Genomic DNA, 18,213 nt, shown 5'->3' on the forward strand with positions numbered 1-18,213 from the left:
TATTTGCAGTAATATATTTTCATTATGCTCTTATTTGATCTAAGTTTAGGCCATTTCTAGTATATTGTCAGTCTAAATATATAAACACAACTGTTCAAAAGTATTTTTGAAAAAAGTCTCTTCTGCTCACTAAGGCTGTATTTATTGAATTAAAAATACAGTAAAATTGCAAAATGTTATTGCAATTTTAATTTTCTATTTATATTTGCAAATATTCTAAAATGGAATTTATTGCTGTGATCAAAGCTGTATTTTCAGCTTCATTATTCCAGTCTTCAGTGTCACATGATCCTTCAGAAATCATTCTCATAGCTGATTTGCTGCTCAAAGACAGTTAAAAACAGTTGTGCATCTTAATTTGGATGAGGAAACTGCATCCTAAGGCAGTGACAGTGTATATTGTCTAAAATATATAAAAAAATGCATTTTGTAATATACTTGAATGTAAAAATAATATATATTTTCTATTTGAAATTGATATTTAAAGGGATAAATCGCCCCCAAATTTAAATTCTGTCATCATTTACTTACTCTGAAGTTTTTTTCCAAACCTGTATGAGTGTCATTATTTGTTGTGATCAAAAGAAGATATTTTGAACAGTGTTTATAACATAAAAGTTGTCGACACCCATCAAAAATAAATAAATAAATAAGGCTACCGTTAACTATTCGTTTTCATTTTAATGATATCACATTTAAACTATATTTTCCCCTTTAGTTCATGGGGTTTTTTACAGTTTTTGTATAGGTTCCTAATCCTGTTTTTGTTCTGCTGTCATGATCAGATATGACTTGAGGATCCGTTACATTCCTCCTAATTTCCTGGAGAAGTTAAAGGATGACAAAACTACAATGCTCTACTTCTACCAGCAGGTCAGTACCTGTCACACAGGGAGTGTTTCTTCACATTAAGCACTCTGTATCCTGAAACGGCACAGAAAAGTGAGTCACGCCATGTGCAATGAGGCGTTGTGGATGTTTGATGTAGCACTGAAGTGTTAATGGTGGTTTGCAAAGGCGAATGAAGGTGTGTTATTATTATCGTTACGCAGGTTCGAAGTGACTATATGCAGCACAGCGCGAGAAGAGTAAGTGAAGGGATGGCGCTGCAGTTGGGCTGTCTGGAGATTAGGTATATTTATACAGATGAACTGATTATAATAATAACATTTGTTTGTATAACACCTTGTAAGAAATGCAGCTCAAGTTGCTTTATAATAAAAAGGCATTACAGTAAGCACCAAGTACTTCACATTAAGTTAAAATGCCATTATTCACCTAAAAATAAAAATGTACTGAAAATGAACTTAAGACCATCTAAGATGTAGATGAGTTCATTTCTTTATCACAACAGATTTGTGGATTAATGTAGCATTCCATCACTTGCTCACCAGTGGATCTTTCTGCAGTGAATGGGTGCCGTCAGAATAAGAGTCCAAACATCTGATAAAAACATCACTATAATACACAAGTTAAAAATATCTTCATTTATACTTTTTCTTACAAACACTTAACTTTTGGCTTCACACGATGGTAACTGATGGACTGGAGCTGTGTAGATTACTTGTGGATTATTGTGATTTTTGTTGGGACTCTCATTCCGACGGCATCCATTCACTGCAGAGCATCCATTGGTGAGCAATGCAAAATTTCTCAAAGTCTGTCGGAAAATTAAACTCAAATGCATCTTAAATTTCTTTAAAAGGAAACCTAATTTATAATGATAGTAAAAGAAGATAAAATTAAAACAAAGTGATAGTAAAAGTCAACATAATATGTATGTACACAATATATAGAATGCTTTAAAAAATTATGTTCTAATTACATGCCTTTCATTTTTTCTTTAATGACAGGAGGTTTTATAAAGACATGAATGCCAGCGGCCTGGAGAAAAAATCTAACTTCGATCTTCTGGAGTAAGTAGTTTGTATCGTGCTTTAGATATATTTACTCAAGAATATACACAAGGCATCATCAATGGCATTTCTGCTCCTTTCAGGAAAGAAGTTGGTCTGGATTTGTTCTTTCCTCAAGAATTAATCGACAGTATGAAGGTGAAAACATTTTCTTGACCTCTTTGAGAATAAAGCAGCATAGCAATCCAATACACACTGACAGCTTTTGTAATTTATGATAACTAACGATGAAATATTGTTCATATGTGTCTGGTATGAAACAGCCAAAGCATCTGCGGAAACTGATCCAGCAAACCTTCCAGCAGTATGCGTTTCTGAAGGAGGAGCAGTGCATCATCAAGTTCTTTGAGACATTATCTATCTTTTCCAGTTTTGATGAAGAGGTTTTTTCTTGTGAGCTGGTGGTAAGATCTCATCAACTTGTTTTTAAGTTACAGCCATGTTAAAGCAATTGTTGAACCAACTATTACAATTTTGCTGAAAATGTACTCACTTGCTCACCAGTGGATCCTTTGCAGTGAATGGGTGCCGTCAGAATGAGAGTCCAAGCAGCTGATAAAAACATCACAATAATCCACACCACTCCAGAACATCAGTTAACATCTGATAAAATGAAAAGCTGCATGTTTGCAAGAAACAAATCCATAAATGCTTTTTTCAGCAAAAAAGTAATCTCCTCTGAATCAGGAGAGAAATCTGCACAGATCAATCACCATTTACAAATCAAAATAGTTTATATGTGGGTAGATTCTTTGGTTCAAGGAGCTTTCCCAATCCGGCCCCTCTCTCTCTCCCACTTGGCTTCCTGTCTCTATAATGTCCTATAATAAAAAATAGATTTGTTCCTTAAACATGCAGGTTTTTGCTTTATAAGATGTAAACTGATGTACTGGGATAGTGTGGATTATAGTGATGTTTTAGCACCCATTCAGCAAATGTAATTTTGGGTGAACTCTTCCTTCAGTGATGTGTGTCCTTTACTCTGTGAAGAAGTGTGAGGACTAGTTGTGGTTGGACAGTGTCCCAAAATGTCTTTAGGCACTTTGGGCATGTATACAATCATGTGGAAGTCACTGCATTAAAAGAGAGTTTTGAAGCAACTGTCATTAGCAATTAAATCCAGCAAAAACTTTTCCAGTGACTATGAAGTCCAATTTCAGTACTTTTCATCTTCATTTTCAGTTCTTTAAATGTGTATTTTCCATTATACCATATAAAACCCAACAAACGTCTTCTGCAAAGTGTTTTACTGGAAATTCCTTCCTGTGTTATCTTTCTGCAGCACTGATAGCATGTTGCTGTGCTATTTTGTTATCTAACGTGTGACATTGATATGAATGTGGTTTAAGTGTGTTCTACAGATGTTTATCAAGTAGCAGTTGTTGTGTAAAAGCTGCAGTTGTTGCTCAGTGTAACAGTATATTCTCCTGTAGCAAGGATGGAGCGTCTCTGTGGATCTGGTCATCGGGCCCAAAGGCATTCGGCAGCGTACAGACAAAAGCTCTGTGGTAAGAAGATCCCCTCACACAAGTGCACCGCTTGATCTATTCTCTAAAATGCAGCACTCAATAACCACTTCTGTTTGTCAATTAACCACAATGGAAAAATGTTGTATCCGCCAATAGTTGTAGGTGAGAAATCATGCAGCGGTTTTATTTTAGTATCACTGGCATACTAATACTATTGAGATACATTATAGTACATTATAGTTTTTTTTAATATTAAGAATTAAAGGGGTCTTGTGATGCGTTTTTAAAGATCATTATTTTGTGTATTTGCCTCCAGGGTGTTTGTAACTTGCGTTTGCAAGATCTTTGCACTCACATCCAAGGGTGTGTGTGTGTGTGTATGTGTATATATATATATATATATATATATATATATATATATATATATATATATATATATATATATATATATATATATATATATATATATATATATATATATATATATATATATATATATATATATATATATATATATTATACACAGTGAGAGTACACACACATTTATTATGTAAATACAAACTTTTATTTTGGATGTGATTAATCACGATTATAATTGACTCAGCCCTAGACTCAGAATATAGCTGTCATATATAATAAATATAATGCAATAATTTAGTTTAGGCTATGCATAGTGCCTAGACCTACCAAATGATTAATGTTAGAAGAAAACAAAACAATACTTTAACTCTGTATCACGACATTTACCAAACTTCCTTTCACCATTGGCGTGTGTATCGGTGTTGCCGACTTCTTTCAATGGAAAATAGCTAATGCCCGCCTGAAAAGTTCTTAAATGTCACTATATGAAGTCATACGCTAATTAGCATATTCAGAATATAAGTGCGTCGCATTGTCTTGCCTCCCTGTTCTCACGTACTGCATTTTAATGAAATAAAACTCAATAAAACTGTTTTTATTGCTATATTTTAATGTTTCTGGTGTCAGACGACGGAATGAATATTATAATGACTGAAACGCGGTCTTTTTTTTAGCTGAAAGTGCTGCTCCTCTCTGCGCTCGCTGAACAGAGCAGATGCAGAGAGAAGTGCTCGGCTCGTGCGGCAGTACCTCCAGTTATTTGCAGTGCTCTTAAAGCTGTCAGTTCACACCAATGCAATGTGACGGTGCGGTGCATCATCTTAAATAGCACAATGACTCTTTGTACTTCTGTCCAGTTTCCGACTTTTCGGCTATTTTTTGTACCTGGATATATATCATTTGTTGCATCTAAATATGAATGAGGATACGGTTATTGATAAATCGAATTGTTGTTGACTGTTGTTCTTATCATTTAGGGGGGGCTTAGGAACATTTTGGGGTGGCTTCAGCCCCCCTAAAATAGGCCTAACGATGTCCCTGACTGAAACCACGACTTCTTTCTTTACCTGAACATTTTGGTGGCATTACACAAGTATTTCCACACAGTGATGTAGATATATGTGGGGGCTTGTTTGAATGTGCCGTTTTAGGGGGGCGTGACAGAGTCTTAACTTTCATAAAGAATATTTATTTGGATTTGAGACTTTAGTCATTGGAACTTTACAGATCTTCTTTATGCACCAACATCTTGTAACACTCCAAAGAGAACGGAAAAATTTTAATTGCATTGTATGACCCCTTTAATATTTATTCTTATATATTATGTTTTCATTTTAATTTGAATCTTATTGTTAGTTTTGTTTTCTTTTTTCAGTGTTTTTAATATGTCTGTATAGTGTTTTTTAAATTTTATTCCAGGTTTAGTGTTGGTTATTTTAATACATGAAGCTACAGTAAACTAAGAATGTTTTGTATGAAAATACAAGAAATATCTTCAAGAAAATATCTTTCCACATCAAAATGTCACATTTAAAATGTAATTGCCTCTTTTTTTATTTAATTGTGAGATTTACTAGTTATTTATGAGTAAAAAATGTTTTCAACAGCCAGTTTTGTCAGTGTAGCTGAAACCAGTTATATTTGTTTGTGTGTGTATATATATACTTAAATATAATAACCCTATTATATGCTCATGTATAGTAACGTTTTTTTTTGTCTTGCTATGTCCTCTTCAGCCAGTCTGTCTAGCCACATTTGCACAAATTCGAAGTATTAAATGCACACCTGAGAATGACGGAAAGACGCTGCTACATATAGATATAGAAGGAGCTAAACAGGTAAATGGATCCACACATCTTCTTGAAATTAACCCTTTCAGTTTAAAATATTGTACCTGAGCCCACAGGGTGAGTTTTTTTAGGCGACCATTATTTTAGAATGTATCCACCTTTTTCCTGAAGTAAAAATTGGCGCGCACCATTTGTAAATTCTATGGGTCTAGCTTCCGGTCTCATTTGCGTCCAGCTATTGTTAGCTGTACAAAACAGTTTGTTTTGATGCTTAATATTGACAATTGTTGTGTCCTATCATATTATTTTAATCTGTTATCTTAATTAAGAACTCACTGGTTTGTACTGCAAACAGTGTTACAGTTTACTGCACATTGTTATTCTCCTCGTTATTTACCTATACCAGCTAATGAACTGGAAGTCTCACCCATAGGCTTACTTCCGTGTTGAGGAAAAAAGTGGATAGCCTTATTGTTTCCATGTTGAGGTGTCATGCTTGTCATGTGACCCAGCACAGCCACAATAGCTCTGTATGACACATGGATTGCTTTTATTTAGTTTTTCCGTTTTTTTAATTAATTTTTTATAAACATACTCACTATTTTATGAATTATCTGTGCAAGTAAATGTATTTGGTCTGCTAAATACTTAATTATGACAGTGTTAGTTGATCCATACCGGGTGTTGGGCACCGCCATGTTAAGTTTTGGCTGAATCCGTGCTGTGGGATTTACAACACGTAAATTCATCCTCTCCTCCCAAAAGACATTAAAGTAAGTCTCCAAGACGTGGTGCGCCCCCTACTTGGCCTGAGTAAATCCCTCTACAGCAGCAGCTCTTATCACCATTAATGGCACTGATGATGCAGCAAGTGTTGGTGCTGTATACAATGGCGGTTCTTCAGGTGTTTCTAGTCAAGCTTCTCTGCAGCATGGACGAGTCTGGCCAAGAACACCAGAAGGCTTTCTAATAGCTGCGCACAGCAACAGTTCTAGTTTTGGTGGTGCTGGTGTGCCACCTATGGTTGAATCTCATTGAGATCAGGGACCCTGAGAAAATACCCTTTACCGGTCTCACTGAAGAGTCTGTTCGACCCCGCTGTGGACGGGTTTGCAGAGAGGTTTTCGAAAACTCAGAATACATCGCAGGCCCCAATGCAAATCTGAGCCTGGGCTGCAACAGCATTCCCATATGGCGAAATGCTTCCCTTTTCCCTCCTGGTCAGCCCCGGCGCAACGCCTGCATATCAACTGCCTAGACATTTTGGCAGTTTCCATAGCCCCGAAAACCTTCCTTTCAGCCTTGAAAGGGCACCACATCTTGGTCAGGGCAGAGGTTGACCTCTAGTTAAAGACAACTCTCACTGCCCAGCATACTTCTCGATACGGCGAGATGCTCAGATCCCCTGATTGCCCGGTGCTCACCTATACACATTTCCCCTGATCGCCCTGATTCCTTCTCTTACAGGCAAAAGGCATGATTTGGCATCCCCGGCTGGATCTGTGGAGCCTTCATGTATGCTCCCAGTGAGATTAAGCAATACCTTTTTGGAGGCAAGAGTGCTGTCTACAAAACAGCTTTATAGCCAAAAATGGTCAGTCTTCCTTAAATGGTTGTTCTGCAGTTTGGACCTGATATCATGTGATGTGTCCTACGTGCTAACCTTTTTGCAAGAGCAGCTGGATAAGGGGCGCACCCCCTCCACACCCAAAGTAAATGTGCCAGCTATCGCAGTGAACCATTCTCTCAATGCTGGACATTCAATCGGCATGACCTGAATGACCTGATTGTTAAGGTCCTGAAAGGTACAGCGAGGCATAATACTCCTCACCCTCAGATTGTGCCATCTTGGGACTTTTCTATAGTCACTCAGCTCGGCCAGTTTGCAGCCCTTATCGTTTAAAAGGGCCCTTCCCCTTGCCTTGGCATCGTTTAAGCAAATGGGGACTTGCAAGCATTGTAGATCAGCCTTGCCTCTTGTCTTGAGTTTGGGCATGACATGGAAAAGACATGTTACATTCCTAAGTTCCATTCAGAAAACAGGTGATCTCCCGTTTGGTGCTCCCCGTTACAGATGGTGAGCAGGGTCCAAACATGCTCTGCCCAGTGAGGCTTCAAAGATTTTACCCGGAGCGCTCTAGTCTGTTTAGGCAGTCTGAGCAGTTGTTCGTTTGCTTCGGTGGCCACTATAAAGGACTACCAGCAACAAAGCAGACACTTTCTTTGTGGATTGTTGATGTGATAGCCCTGGCTTATGCATCAGAAGGTTTGCAATGCTCTATGGGTGTGAGGGCCCATTCCACAAGAGGGATGGCCTCCTCCTGGGCGTGGTCCAGCAGATTATCGATTAGTGAGATCTGTGCAGACGCCAGCTGGTCGTCGCCATCCACATTTGCCAGACTTTATAACTTAGACATGCCTGCTTTGCAGGTGCATGTTCTGTCTGTTTGATGTTCCACTCTTCTCCTTGGGAAAAGGGATTATATTAGAGCTCTCAGCTACCAGCTTGGAATTTTTTAGGGGTCCTTGGTAGTGCTCGGAGACTGGGCTCGCAGAGCTGTAGATCCTGTATCTGCTCATCTATCTGCAATTGGATGTGTTACCCATACACACAACGTGAAGTTAAAGCGATAGTTCAACCAAAAAGGAAAATTATGTCATTTATGAGATTACAGTTTATTATCTAGATATTTTTAGATTTAGTCCGAGAGCTCTCAGTCCCTCCATTGAAACTGTGTGTATGGTATACTGTCCATGTCCAGAAAGGTAATAAAAACATCTTCAAAGTAGTCCATGTAACATCAGAGGGTCAGTTAGAATTTGTTGAAGCATCGAAAATACATTGTGGTCCAAAAATAACAAAAACTATGACTTTATTCAGTATTGTCTTCTCTTCCGGATCTGTTGTGAGCACGTTCACTGCAGTGTATTGATATCCGGTTCGCAAACGAATCACTCGATGTAACCGGATCTTCTTGAACCAGTTCAAGACGAGTCAATCGTTCGTTCGTTATCTGGCTCGGCTCGGTGTTCATCTTCAGTTCTCTCTTCACAGCAGTTCAGTCAGTGTACTGTTTGAGTAAATGAATTACTCCGGGATATTGGTTTGTTTGAACTCAGAGGGAGTGTCAGCCACATTAAAAAAGTTAACAGCTTAAATCATTTGTGGATTAATGCTTATTAGAGACGCAAACCATTTCAAACGATTCAGTTCGATTTGGTGAACTGGTTCAAGAAGATTCGTTTACATCGAGCGATTCGTTCACAAACTGAATATCACTACACTGCAGTGAACTCTCTCACAAAAGACACGAAAGAGAAGAGACAACGCTGAATAAAGTTGTCGGTTTTTGTTATTTTTGGACGAAAATGTCCAGTGTTGTGTCAATTGCCACGCTGTAAGTTGTAAGTGATGACTGCCGCTTCAGTCGAATGATCTGATGAATGGTGCTGCGAGTCGTCTTATATACAGGTTGGCTCCACCCTTTCTGGTGGGCTAAAGCACCATTGGTTTGTGCAGCTACACAAATATGAACAAATCAGGCTTCAGTACAGAGTAAAATAGGAGTTTTCCCCATACACAATACTTGTTCCATTATCTAAGGGAACCGAGGTTATGTTAGTAACTAGAGAGATTTGAATTCAGCAGTTGATGACGTGACTCACTGAATGTTCAAATCACACACACATCACAAGGTTAATGCTTGATTAATTAACGTCAGTTTAGTTTACCTTTTCTCATGAAGATTATAATTATGCATGTTAAAAAGATTTGATCTTCCTGTTGTCATTTTCAGCCTTTGTCCATCAGCATAGCCTCTCTGGCCATCGCAGAGAACATGGCAGATTTAATTGATGGTTACTGTCGTTTGGAGCACGGAAAAGAGACAACTTTAATAGTACGGGCCAAAGGTGTGTGGGTTTTATTATTTTGTATTACTAGGACATGAAACCAACATCATCATGTATCTTAAATTCCACTAATCCAATTAATTATCCACTAATGAAACCAGTTCAAGTACTTCCTCTGTCTAAACAGTTTTTGATTTTGCCTAATCAGTGCTTGACCATAACTAGTGTAGAAACAAAGTGTTCGCTGTGTTTGCCACCATACTAATAACAAACAACTGCTTATGTTTACCAGACAGAGAATCTAGAATCTCTCTACCTTCTTTACCCAGCAGGTGAGCACTGATGTTTCTATATATACATGCATATATATATATATATATATATATATATATATATATATATATATATATATATATATATATATATATATATATATATATACAATTTAAAGTTGCAATTTTCTAATTTACTGTGTTTAAGGTGTAATTTATTCCTGTGATCATAGCTGAAATTTCAACACCATTACTCCAGTCTTTAGTGTCACATGATCCTTCAGAAATCATCCTAATATGCTTATTGACCTTGTCTGATCTTATATTGTTAAACAGTATGGAAAACACCAGATCTGACAAGGAAAGCAAAAGTACGTAAATCATAATATATATTGCAAAAATACTGCCTTTAATATTTCTTTTTTTTTTCTTTTTTCTTTTCTCTTTTTGAAAAGATAGGTTCATCCTAAATGTTATTTCACTATGTTCCCCCCCCCCCACAGATTCAGATATTTATGCAGAAATACCAGAAGATACACCAGTTCCAAGTAAGAACCAAATAATATTTTAAGAGACAGATTAATTGGTCATTTTTATCTCAAACACTTGTTTTCCAGCATCTAGATTCAGAATCTCACGAAACGACATTGTCCTCGGCCGGATACTGGGTGAAGGTTTCTTTGGCGAGGTGCATGATGGGATCTATAAAAGCAAGGTTAGTGCTTCAATCACACACCTACAGGCCCAAATATTAACAAAAACAGATCACAAGGATTTAGTACAAATCACTAGAAACGTATTCAAGCTGATGAATCTTGTGTCTTCTTCCAGACAGGAGAGCGAGTGAATGTGGCTGTAAAGACATGCAAGGATTGCTCCGCTGATGTGAAGGAGAAGTTCATGAGTGAAGCTAGTAAGATGATTCATCTTCCCCCCGTAGATTCAGATAGATGCCTGAATAGAATGATCAAAATCACTGTTTTCATGCAGTGATTATGAAGAAACTGGACCATCCACACATTGTGAGACTTGTAGGAATTATCGAGGAAGATCCCGTGTGGATTGTCATGGAGCTTTACCAGTATGGAGAGGTGAGATTCTTTCATTTGTTTGTTCAAATCCAAGAAAATTGGTAGCAATTACTCAAGAATTAAATTTGTCTTAATGTCTATTAAATGACTCACCCTCAGGCAATCCCAGATGTATCTGAGTTTGTTTCATAATCAGATTTGGAGAAATGTAGCATTGCATCACTTGCTCACCAATGGATCCTCTGCAGTGAATGGGTGCCGTCAGAATGGACTACAATGTTTTAGATTACACCGCTTGTGGATTATTGTGGTGTTTTTATCAGCTGTTTGAACTCTCATTCTGACGGCACCCATTCACTGCAGAGCATCCATTGGTGACCAAGTGATGCAATGCTACATTTCTTCAAATCTGATGAAGAAACAAACTCATCTACATCTTGGATAGGTGAGTACATTATTAGCTAATTATTATTTTTAGATGAACCTCTTCCTTCAACAATCACTACGTATGTCTATGTCACAATAAGGGGTAAATCCGACTCATATTAGTACATTATGCAGGATTGTTAATCAGACTTTATTGTGGTTATTATCCTGGTTTCTCTGTTTTTCTTCAGCTAGGAAGTTACCTCATGGAGAACAAGCACAAATTAACCTCTGTCATACTGATCCTGTTCAGTCTTCAGATCAGTAAAGCTCTTGCTTACCTAGAGGGCATTAACATGGTACACAGGTACATCAATTCACCTTCTGACCAACAGTTTATGCGATAACTAATCATTACCCATTTGGTTTGAACTTTTAAGGATTTGGTCTGGTTTGGTTATACAGTATCTCTAAAAGTATGAAGAAATAGAAAGGCTGCTCAAAAACAGCTCTTCCTCTTGACTTTTCACTTACATTGTCTCGACCTCAGAAGAGCATCAGACACGAGTAAAAATGTAGCAAATAGCAGAAGGTAAAAAATCAAGGTCATAGGTATAGGGAAAATTATATGGGGCACTTTATATGGGGCATCTGCACAACCGCTTATGTTGCATTGTATTTCTAGTGTTTCTGTTCCTATAGAGAAATAAAATAATAAATAATAAAAAAACTAATCATCTTATTGAACCCAAAATATACACACACATTCTGTATATTAAATTTAGGACACAGAATTATAAATTGTGTTTGCATTTGCTTGTTGGCGTCTTCACTTCTCCTTTTTGATAATCATCTGTATCTCATGCCTGTGGTTGAACAGGAAACTATTTTAGTGGTGCATAATCAAGTTATTCAGTTCAGTGTTTTTCTATCAGGGACATCGCTGTGAGAAACGTTCTGGTTGCCAAAGCAGACTGTGTGAAGCTGGGAGACTTCGGCTTGTCCCGATACATAGAAGAGGAGGAGTATTACAAAGGCATGACTAAGGCTGACTAGTCTGTTTAAATGTACCATGCAATTGGAGTCTAATATGTCACTCTGTTTTCTTATGCCTAATGCTGTCACATGACACTGTTTGTTTTCTCTCTGAAGCCTCTGTGAGTCGATTACCTATCAAATGGATGGCGCCGGAGTCCATCAACTTCAGACGCTTTACCTCAGCGAGTGATGTCTGGATGTTTGGTTAGTGAAGCGTGATGAGAGATCAATGCATTTAAACATGTGGCATTTCTGCAAAGTGCAATGCAGTCTTTTCAAAGCTCAGTCACTGTTCTGACCACATTGGACAACAGATCAACTCATGATCGATTGAGTCTGGTTGATTTAAAGCCGGTTCCTGTGAAGAGCCACATCTTTCACAATGCCATGAGACTTTTTTGCAATTAATTTCTTAAGAAGTTTATGGTTCCTGATTCTTGGTGGTTTCCTGTGCTTCTGTTTTCAGCTGTGTGCATGTGGGAGATCATGAGTGGAGGTCAGCAGCCGTTCTTCTGGCTGGAGAACAAGGATGTGATAAACCAGCTGGAGCAGGGGGTCCGTCTGCCCAAACCTGAGCAGTGCCCGCCGACCCTCTACTCCCTCATGACCCGCTGCTGGGCCTACAGCCCGGGCGAGAGACCCAGCTTCGCAGAGCTCGTGTGCAAGCTGAGGTACATCACTGCTGCCCTAGTCATCAAACACGTAAAGGTTGTCAGTTTAAACCATTAAACGAGTCATAAGTATGCATTTCAGAGCTCAAAGCAGAGCACTAACCGTAACGCAAAACAGAGCTTTTATTAAAAAAACAGCTGTTAAAACAGCTTATTGGGATTTTCAGCAAATTACTTAGAGTACACATCAACAGTACACATCAACTCATCAGAAACTTACCATTAAAAACTAGTGCAGTCAAACAATTAATTGCAATTAATTGCATCCAAAATAAAAGTTTTTGTTTATATAATATACAGGTATGTGTGTGTACTGTGTATATTTATTATGTATATATAAATACACACACATACAGTATATATTTTGGAAATAGTTACATGTTTATACAATTATATATTTATATTCTTATATTTTATATTGGATATACATATATTTAAAGCTGTAGTACACTGTTAAAAAATTACTGTAAATTTTACTGTAAAATACTGGCAGCAAGGTTGCCAGCCAGTTACTGTAAATTTAATTTACAGATTTTTACTGTATTCTCAATTACAGTAAAATTATGTAAATTAAATTACAGTAAGACTACTGTAAAATTTACAGTAACTGGCTGGCAACCCTGCTGCCAGTATTTTACTGTAAAATTTACAGTAATTTTTTTACAGTGTACTGCAGCTTTAAATATATGTATATCCAATATAAAAAATAAGAATATAAATATATAATTGTATAAACATGTAAATATTTCCAAAATATATACTGTATGTGTGTGTATTTATATATACATAATAATTTCTTTTATATTTTGTATACTGCATTTTTACAAAAAATATATTATATACTGCATTTTTAATACATTGTATATGGCATTTAACAATTAATTAAATAGCAAATGCACACATTCAAGTAGTTTACTGTGCAAAGCAATTCTTTGAAAAAAGCATATGTGTATTTGCTATATTTAAAGTATGTAAAATGATAGCATACAATATATTTTCCCTATTGCTGACTTAACTTTAACTGCATAAAGTGTTATATAATGCATAACTTAATTCACCAAAAAAATACAAAAAATAAAATTTTTAAAATCTAAAAAAACAGGTCAAAATGTTATATATCACTTTCAAATTTACATGAAAAAATGACATAAAAAGTATATTATTTTTAACTCATTTTTATTTATTTTAAAATTATTTCATTTTTTTTTTAAATGGATATGAAATTTTGGCATGATTTATTTTTTATTACTTGGAACATATTGGCCATCATGGACCTAGACACAAAGAAATATTCAAACTGCGTTATAACCGAAACATGACCAACATGGTCATATTAAAACAGTTCACCCAAAAGTGAAAATTCTGTCATTTCTCACCCTCATTTCATTCCACACCCTTAAGACCTTTGTTCATCTTCACAACACACATTAAGATATTTTTTATAAAACCTGATGGCCCAGTGATGCATACATTGCTAGCAAGATCATTTCCTTTTCCAATGCCCAGAAAGGTACTAAAAACATATTTAAAACAGTTTATGTGACTACAGTGGTTCAACCTTAGTGTAATGAAGCGATGAAAATGCTTTTTGTGTGCCAAAAAACAAAATAATGACTATTCAACAATATCTCGTGATGGATGACACTGCTTCATGAAGCTTCGAAGCTTTATTAATCTTTCAATTCAAATCAGAGCATATTAAACTGCCAAAGTCACATGATTTCAGTAAATGAGGCTTCGTTATGTCATAAGTGTTTTGAAATTTCAATGGTTCATGTGACTTTTGCAGTTTGATACACGTTCTGAGCAAATGATTTGAAACAAAAGATTTGTAAAGCTTCTAAGCTTCATGAAGCATTGTTTTGAGACCGCCCATCACTAGATATGGTTGAATAAAATTTGTTTTTTGGGGGGATGGGGGGGGGTGTTGGGGTTGGCAAAAAAAGTATTCTCGTCGCTTTATAATATTTAGGCTGAACAACTGTAGTCACATTAATTGTTTTAAATGTTTTAGAGGCTTTCTGGGCATTGAAAAAAGAAATTATCTTGCTAGAAATGCAGGCTTCACTGAGCCACATCTTAATGTGTGTTGTGAGTAATTATTGACTTAATTTTCATTTTTGGGTGAACTAATCCTTTAAAAACCACAAAGACATTTTCAGATAGCTTTCATCATTAAAGAATAGACCAATATGGCCAAACAAGTCATACAAAAAAAAGTGCTGCATGACTCACCGGAAGGATCCGCGCACTTGCAGAAGTCATACAAACTTTCCATCAAACAGATAAAAATCAACCAAATAACAATTATGCTCCAGATAAAGTTCCATCCCAGGATTCAAAGTGTGGCTAGAAATATTGAAAAGAGCAAAGAGGACAATACATTAGTTATATTACAAAACATAATAATACTTTCAGAAACAAATAGGGGGAGGACAGATACAGTTAGTGACAGATACAGGGATGAGAGGTACAGTCAGAGAGAGACAGAGGGATGAGAGGTACAGTCAAAGGCAGATAGAGAACAATAAAAGGAAGACGCAATCTTGGTGTGCATTGTACATTTCAGAAATTCCATTGGAATTTGCACAGAAGAGTAGCAACATGTGGGTTGACTGCCACACATTTTCTTCTGTATCACTTGTCCTGTTTTTATTTCGATGGCACTTTTCCCTTGGCTTTGGATCCTCTCTCTGGATGTATGCCCACAAAGCACCTAAAGGGTCATGAAACAGACAATATGTAATTAAGATCGGTTTTAGGACCTCCAAGAAAGTTGGAGATGTCCACTAATAAAAAAAAAACATATTTAACTCAATAGCTTGCTGGTGTTAAATAGGGAGTCAAATACACATTGTTTTAAAGGCCTCAACAGAAATAACACTTATAACATAACATTATTAAAATGAATGTTCTGATATAACTTATCTATAAAATGCTGGTTCTGAAGTTGTTAGAATTCAACCATTACCTTTGAATGAACTCCAAGGTACACACTGCTTCCTCCTGGTACTCAAGATTAAACAAGTAATAAGCAGCAAACAGAGTGGCAAGGCCGGACAGGAAACTGGGCTGAGTGCCCTTACACACCACCTCACTTTCAATACCCAGCATCCAGTGCCCACTTGTCAAAGCATCTCCTAAAACAATCAATATTAATAGTAATTAATACCTATACCATTTTATTTATTATTATAATTTTTTTGTATTTCAGATTTTTACATTTACATTATATCCTATATTTAGTAGGGGTGGGATAAAAATTTGATTCTTAAATGTATCGCAATGCATAAGCAGACGATTCTTAATTGATTCACAAATGTCAAAAATCAATTTTCTAAACGTTTATTAATGTAATGTTGACGGAAAGTAAAAGGCGGATCTCTGAAACGCGGAAGTGCATGCCCAGACAGTCTGTGACATGCACATATTTCTTTTACTGTCTATGGTGTGTATCCACTGGCGCAGAGCAAGCGTTTTGAGACCTATAACATTACTTGAGCGTTTTCAGTCCATTTAATGGAAGTTGAGCTTCCATAGTTGCATATGTTTTGTGGTGGATCGATTATGCAGCAAAATGCCTCCTAATGTGAAACAGACTGCAAGCACTTTGTTTTTTTCTTTCTGATCCTTCGGGTTGTTCATTAATTTGAAATGACTCGAAAAAAGATTCGTTCATTTTGCTGAACGAGACTCAAAAGTCAGATTCGGTAAAATGATCCGAACTTCCCATCACTACAACTGATGATAAGATTCAAGTCATAGACGCAATAAAACAACTCGTTTGTTTATTGGTCAGTGTCGCGCATGATCAGTTCATTTGTTCAAGTGTCACCGCACTGATAAGGTGCCTTTGTGCACCCTGTGCCAAAATACACACAAGATTTGCCGGCCGACATAAATATAGACACATATCTATAAATAGCATATTTAATCATTTCAAGGAAAAAGTATTTGGTCGCCCTAAGGAAATAAATTAGGCTAACTATACAAAGCAGACTTTATATCAAACAGATTTGTTAAAGTTTTCACATTAACGTTACCTGAAGTTAGCAAAGGCTCAAAAAAAATCTACATCTCACTGGTTACGTTAACCTCTTGGAAAAGCACCACGGAGAATTTATATGACACACATCCTCCGTGAGCGACCCTGACTGACCGCGAGGCTTTAGAAACGCGTTTTATTTCGGCGCCTGTGTTAACAGATGACTGCCTGTGCAAAGTTGTTTTACATCATAAAATAATCACGACGAAGTGTGCTGATAAAACACGAAGTTACCGTGAATATAAACTATAAGCACTGAAACATGTCATTCATAACGAAGGATTCCAGAGATTTTCTACCCATGGCCGCTATAGCGCCGGGGGATGTGTGAAATCAGACCTACATGTTACCCCAGAATGCATTGCAGTTTACAGCAATGTGCTGTATTATTAAAAAACAGTCTGCGGCTGTAAAATAATGCTGTAATTTTTTTTCATTACAGTGAAGGTAACTTTTGTAAAAATATATTTTTTACATATTTGTTAAACCTATCATTATGTCCTGACAGTAGAATATGAGACAGATAATCTGTGAAAAAAATCAAGCTCCTCTGGCTCCTCCCAGTGTCCTATTGCCATTTGCAGAAAGTCATCCGCTCCCGGTAAAAAACAACCAATCAGAGCTGCGGTCCGTAACTTTGTTTGTGATCAAACTGTAGAAAAATGTATATAATAAGCGAGTACACCATGAATCCATTTTCCAAACCGTGTTTTTAGCTTGTCCTGAATCACTAGGGTGCACCTATAATAAGTGTTTATATTCGGACTATTTTAGATTGCTTCGGGGATACCGCGGCGGAGTAACCCAGTACCTTTGTGATTCTTCATAGACATAAACAGAGAGAAGTAGTTCCGGCTACAATGTTCTTCCGCAAGACGCAAGCAGTTCTGTTTATTAACCGCTAGAGCGTCAAAAGTTACCTACTGCAGCTTTAGTATATAAACATAACATATTTAGTTATATAATTAGCTTTAAAACTTTAAAATGTAAAATTTAAACAATAATCCAACATAAAATAAATAAATAAAGTAATTGATTTAATAAATAAATTAAAAAATAATGTAAATTAATAATATAAAAAATATTAAACATAAAATAAAAATGTAAATGTAATAAAAAATAAATATAAAATATATAAAAAATAAATATTAATAATAATAATAAATAACAATTCAAACTTACTAACAATGTAATTGGATTTTGAGAGAAAGGTGAATATGAAAAATAAAATAAAAATTTAATAAAAATAATATAAAAATATGAAAATATAAAAAATTATAAAAAAAATATTTAAAACAATAAATTATGTAAATACTGCTAAAATATTTGTAAATAAAATAAACATAATAATAATAATAATAATAATAATAACAATAATAATAATAATAATAAATACACACTGG

The 18,213-nt window shown here is 36.1% G+C and overlaps 1 protein-coding gene across 2 annotated transcripts in view; it reads left to right on the top strand.

The window, feature by feature from the left end:
- LOC127976309 (protein-tyrosine kinase 2-beta) overlaps positions 1-18,213 on the top strand; it is a 30,479-nt gene that overhangs the window by 2,964 nt on the left and 9,302 nt on the right. For both annotated transcript variants that reach the window (XM_052580656.1, XM_052580657.1), the window contains exons 5-22: positions 786-873; positions 1,053-1,132; positions 1,854-1,916; positions 2,000-2,054; positions 2,180-2,320; positions 3,350-3,424; positions 5,482-5,583; positions 9,333-9,447; positions 9,680-9,719; positions 9,996-10,030; positions 10,163-10,207; positions 10,277-10,374; positions 10,491-10,572; positions 10,650-10,750; positions 11,308-11,423; positions 11,992-12,092; positions 12,209-12,298; positions 12,561-12,765. In XM_052580656.1, the coding sequence (XP_052436616.1) occupies positions 786-873; positions 1,053-1,132; positions 1,854-1,916; positions 2,000-2,054; positions 2,180-2,320; positions 3,350-3,424; positions 5,482-5,583; positions 9,333-9,447; positions 9,680-9,719; positions 9,996-10,030; positions 10,163-10,207; positions 10,277-10,374; positions 10,491-10,572; positions 10,650-10,750; positions 11,308-11,423; positions 11,992-12,092; positions 12,209-12,298; positions 12,561-12,765 (1,632 nt within the window). The remainder of the gene's footprint in view (positions 1-785; positions 874-1,052; positions 1,133-1,853; positions 1,917-1,999; positions 2,055-2,179; positions 2,321-3,349; positions 3,425-5,481; positions 5,584-9,332; positions 9,448-9,679; positions 9,720-9,995; positions 10,031-10,162; positions 10,208-10,276; positions 10,375-10,490; positions 10,573-10,649; positions 10,751-11,307; positions 11,424-11,991; positions 12,093-12,208; positions 12,299-12,560; positions 12,766-18,213) is intronic.

The sequence above is a fragment of the Carassius gibelio genome, chromosome B17 (assembly GCF_023724105.1).
Source record: "Carassius gibelio isolate Cgi1373 ecotype wild population from Czech Republic chromosome B17, carGib1.2-hapl.c, whole genome shotgun sequence".
Lineage (NCBI taxonomy): Eukaryota > Metazoa > Chordata > Actinopteri > Cypriniformes > Cyprinidae > Carassius > Carassius gibelio.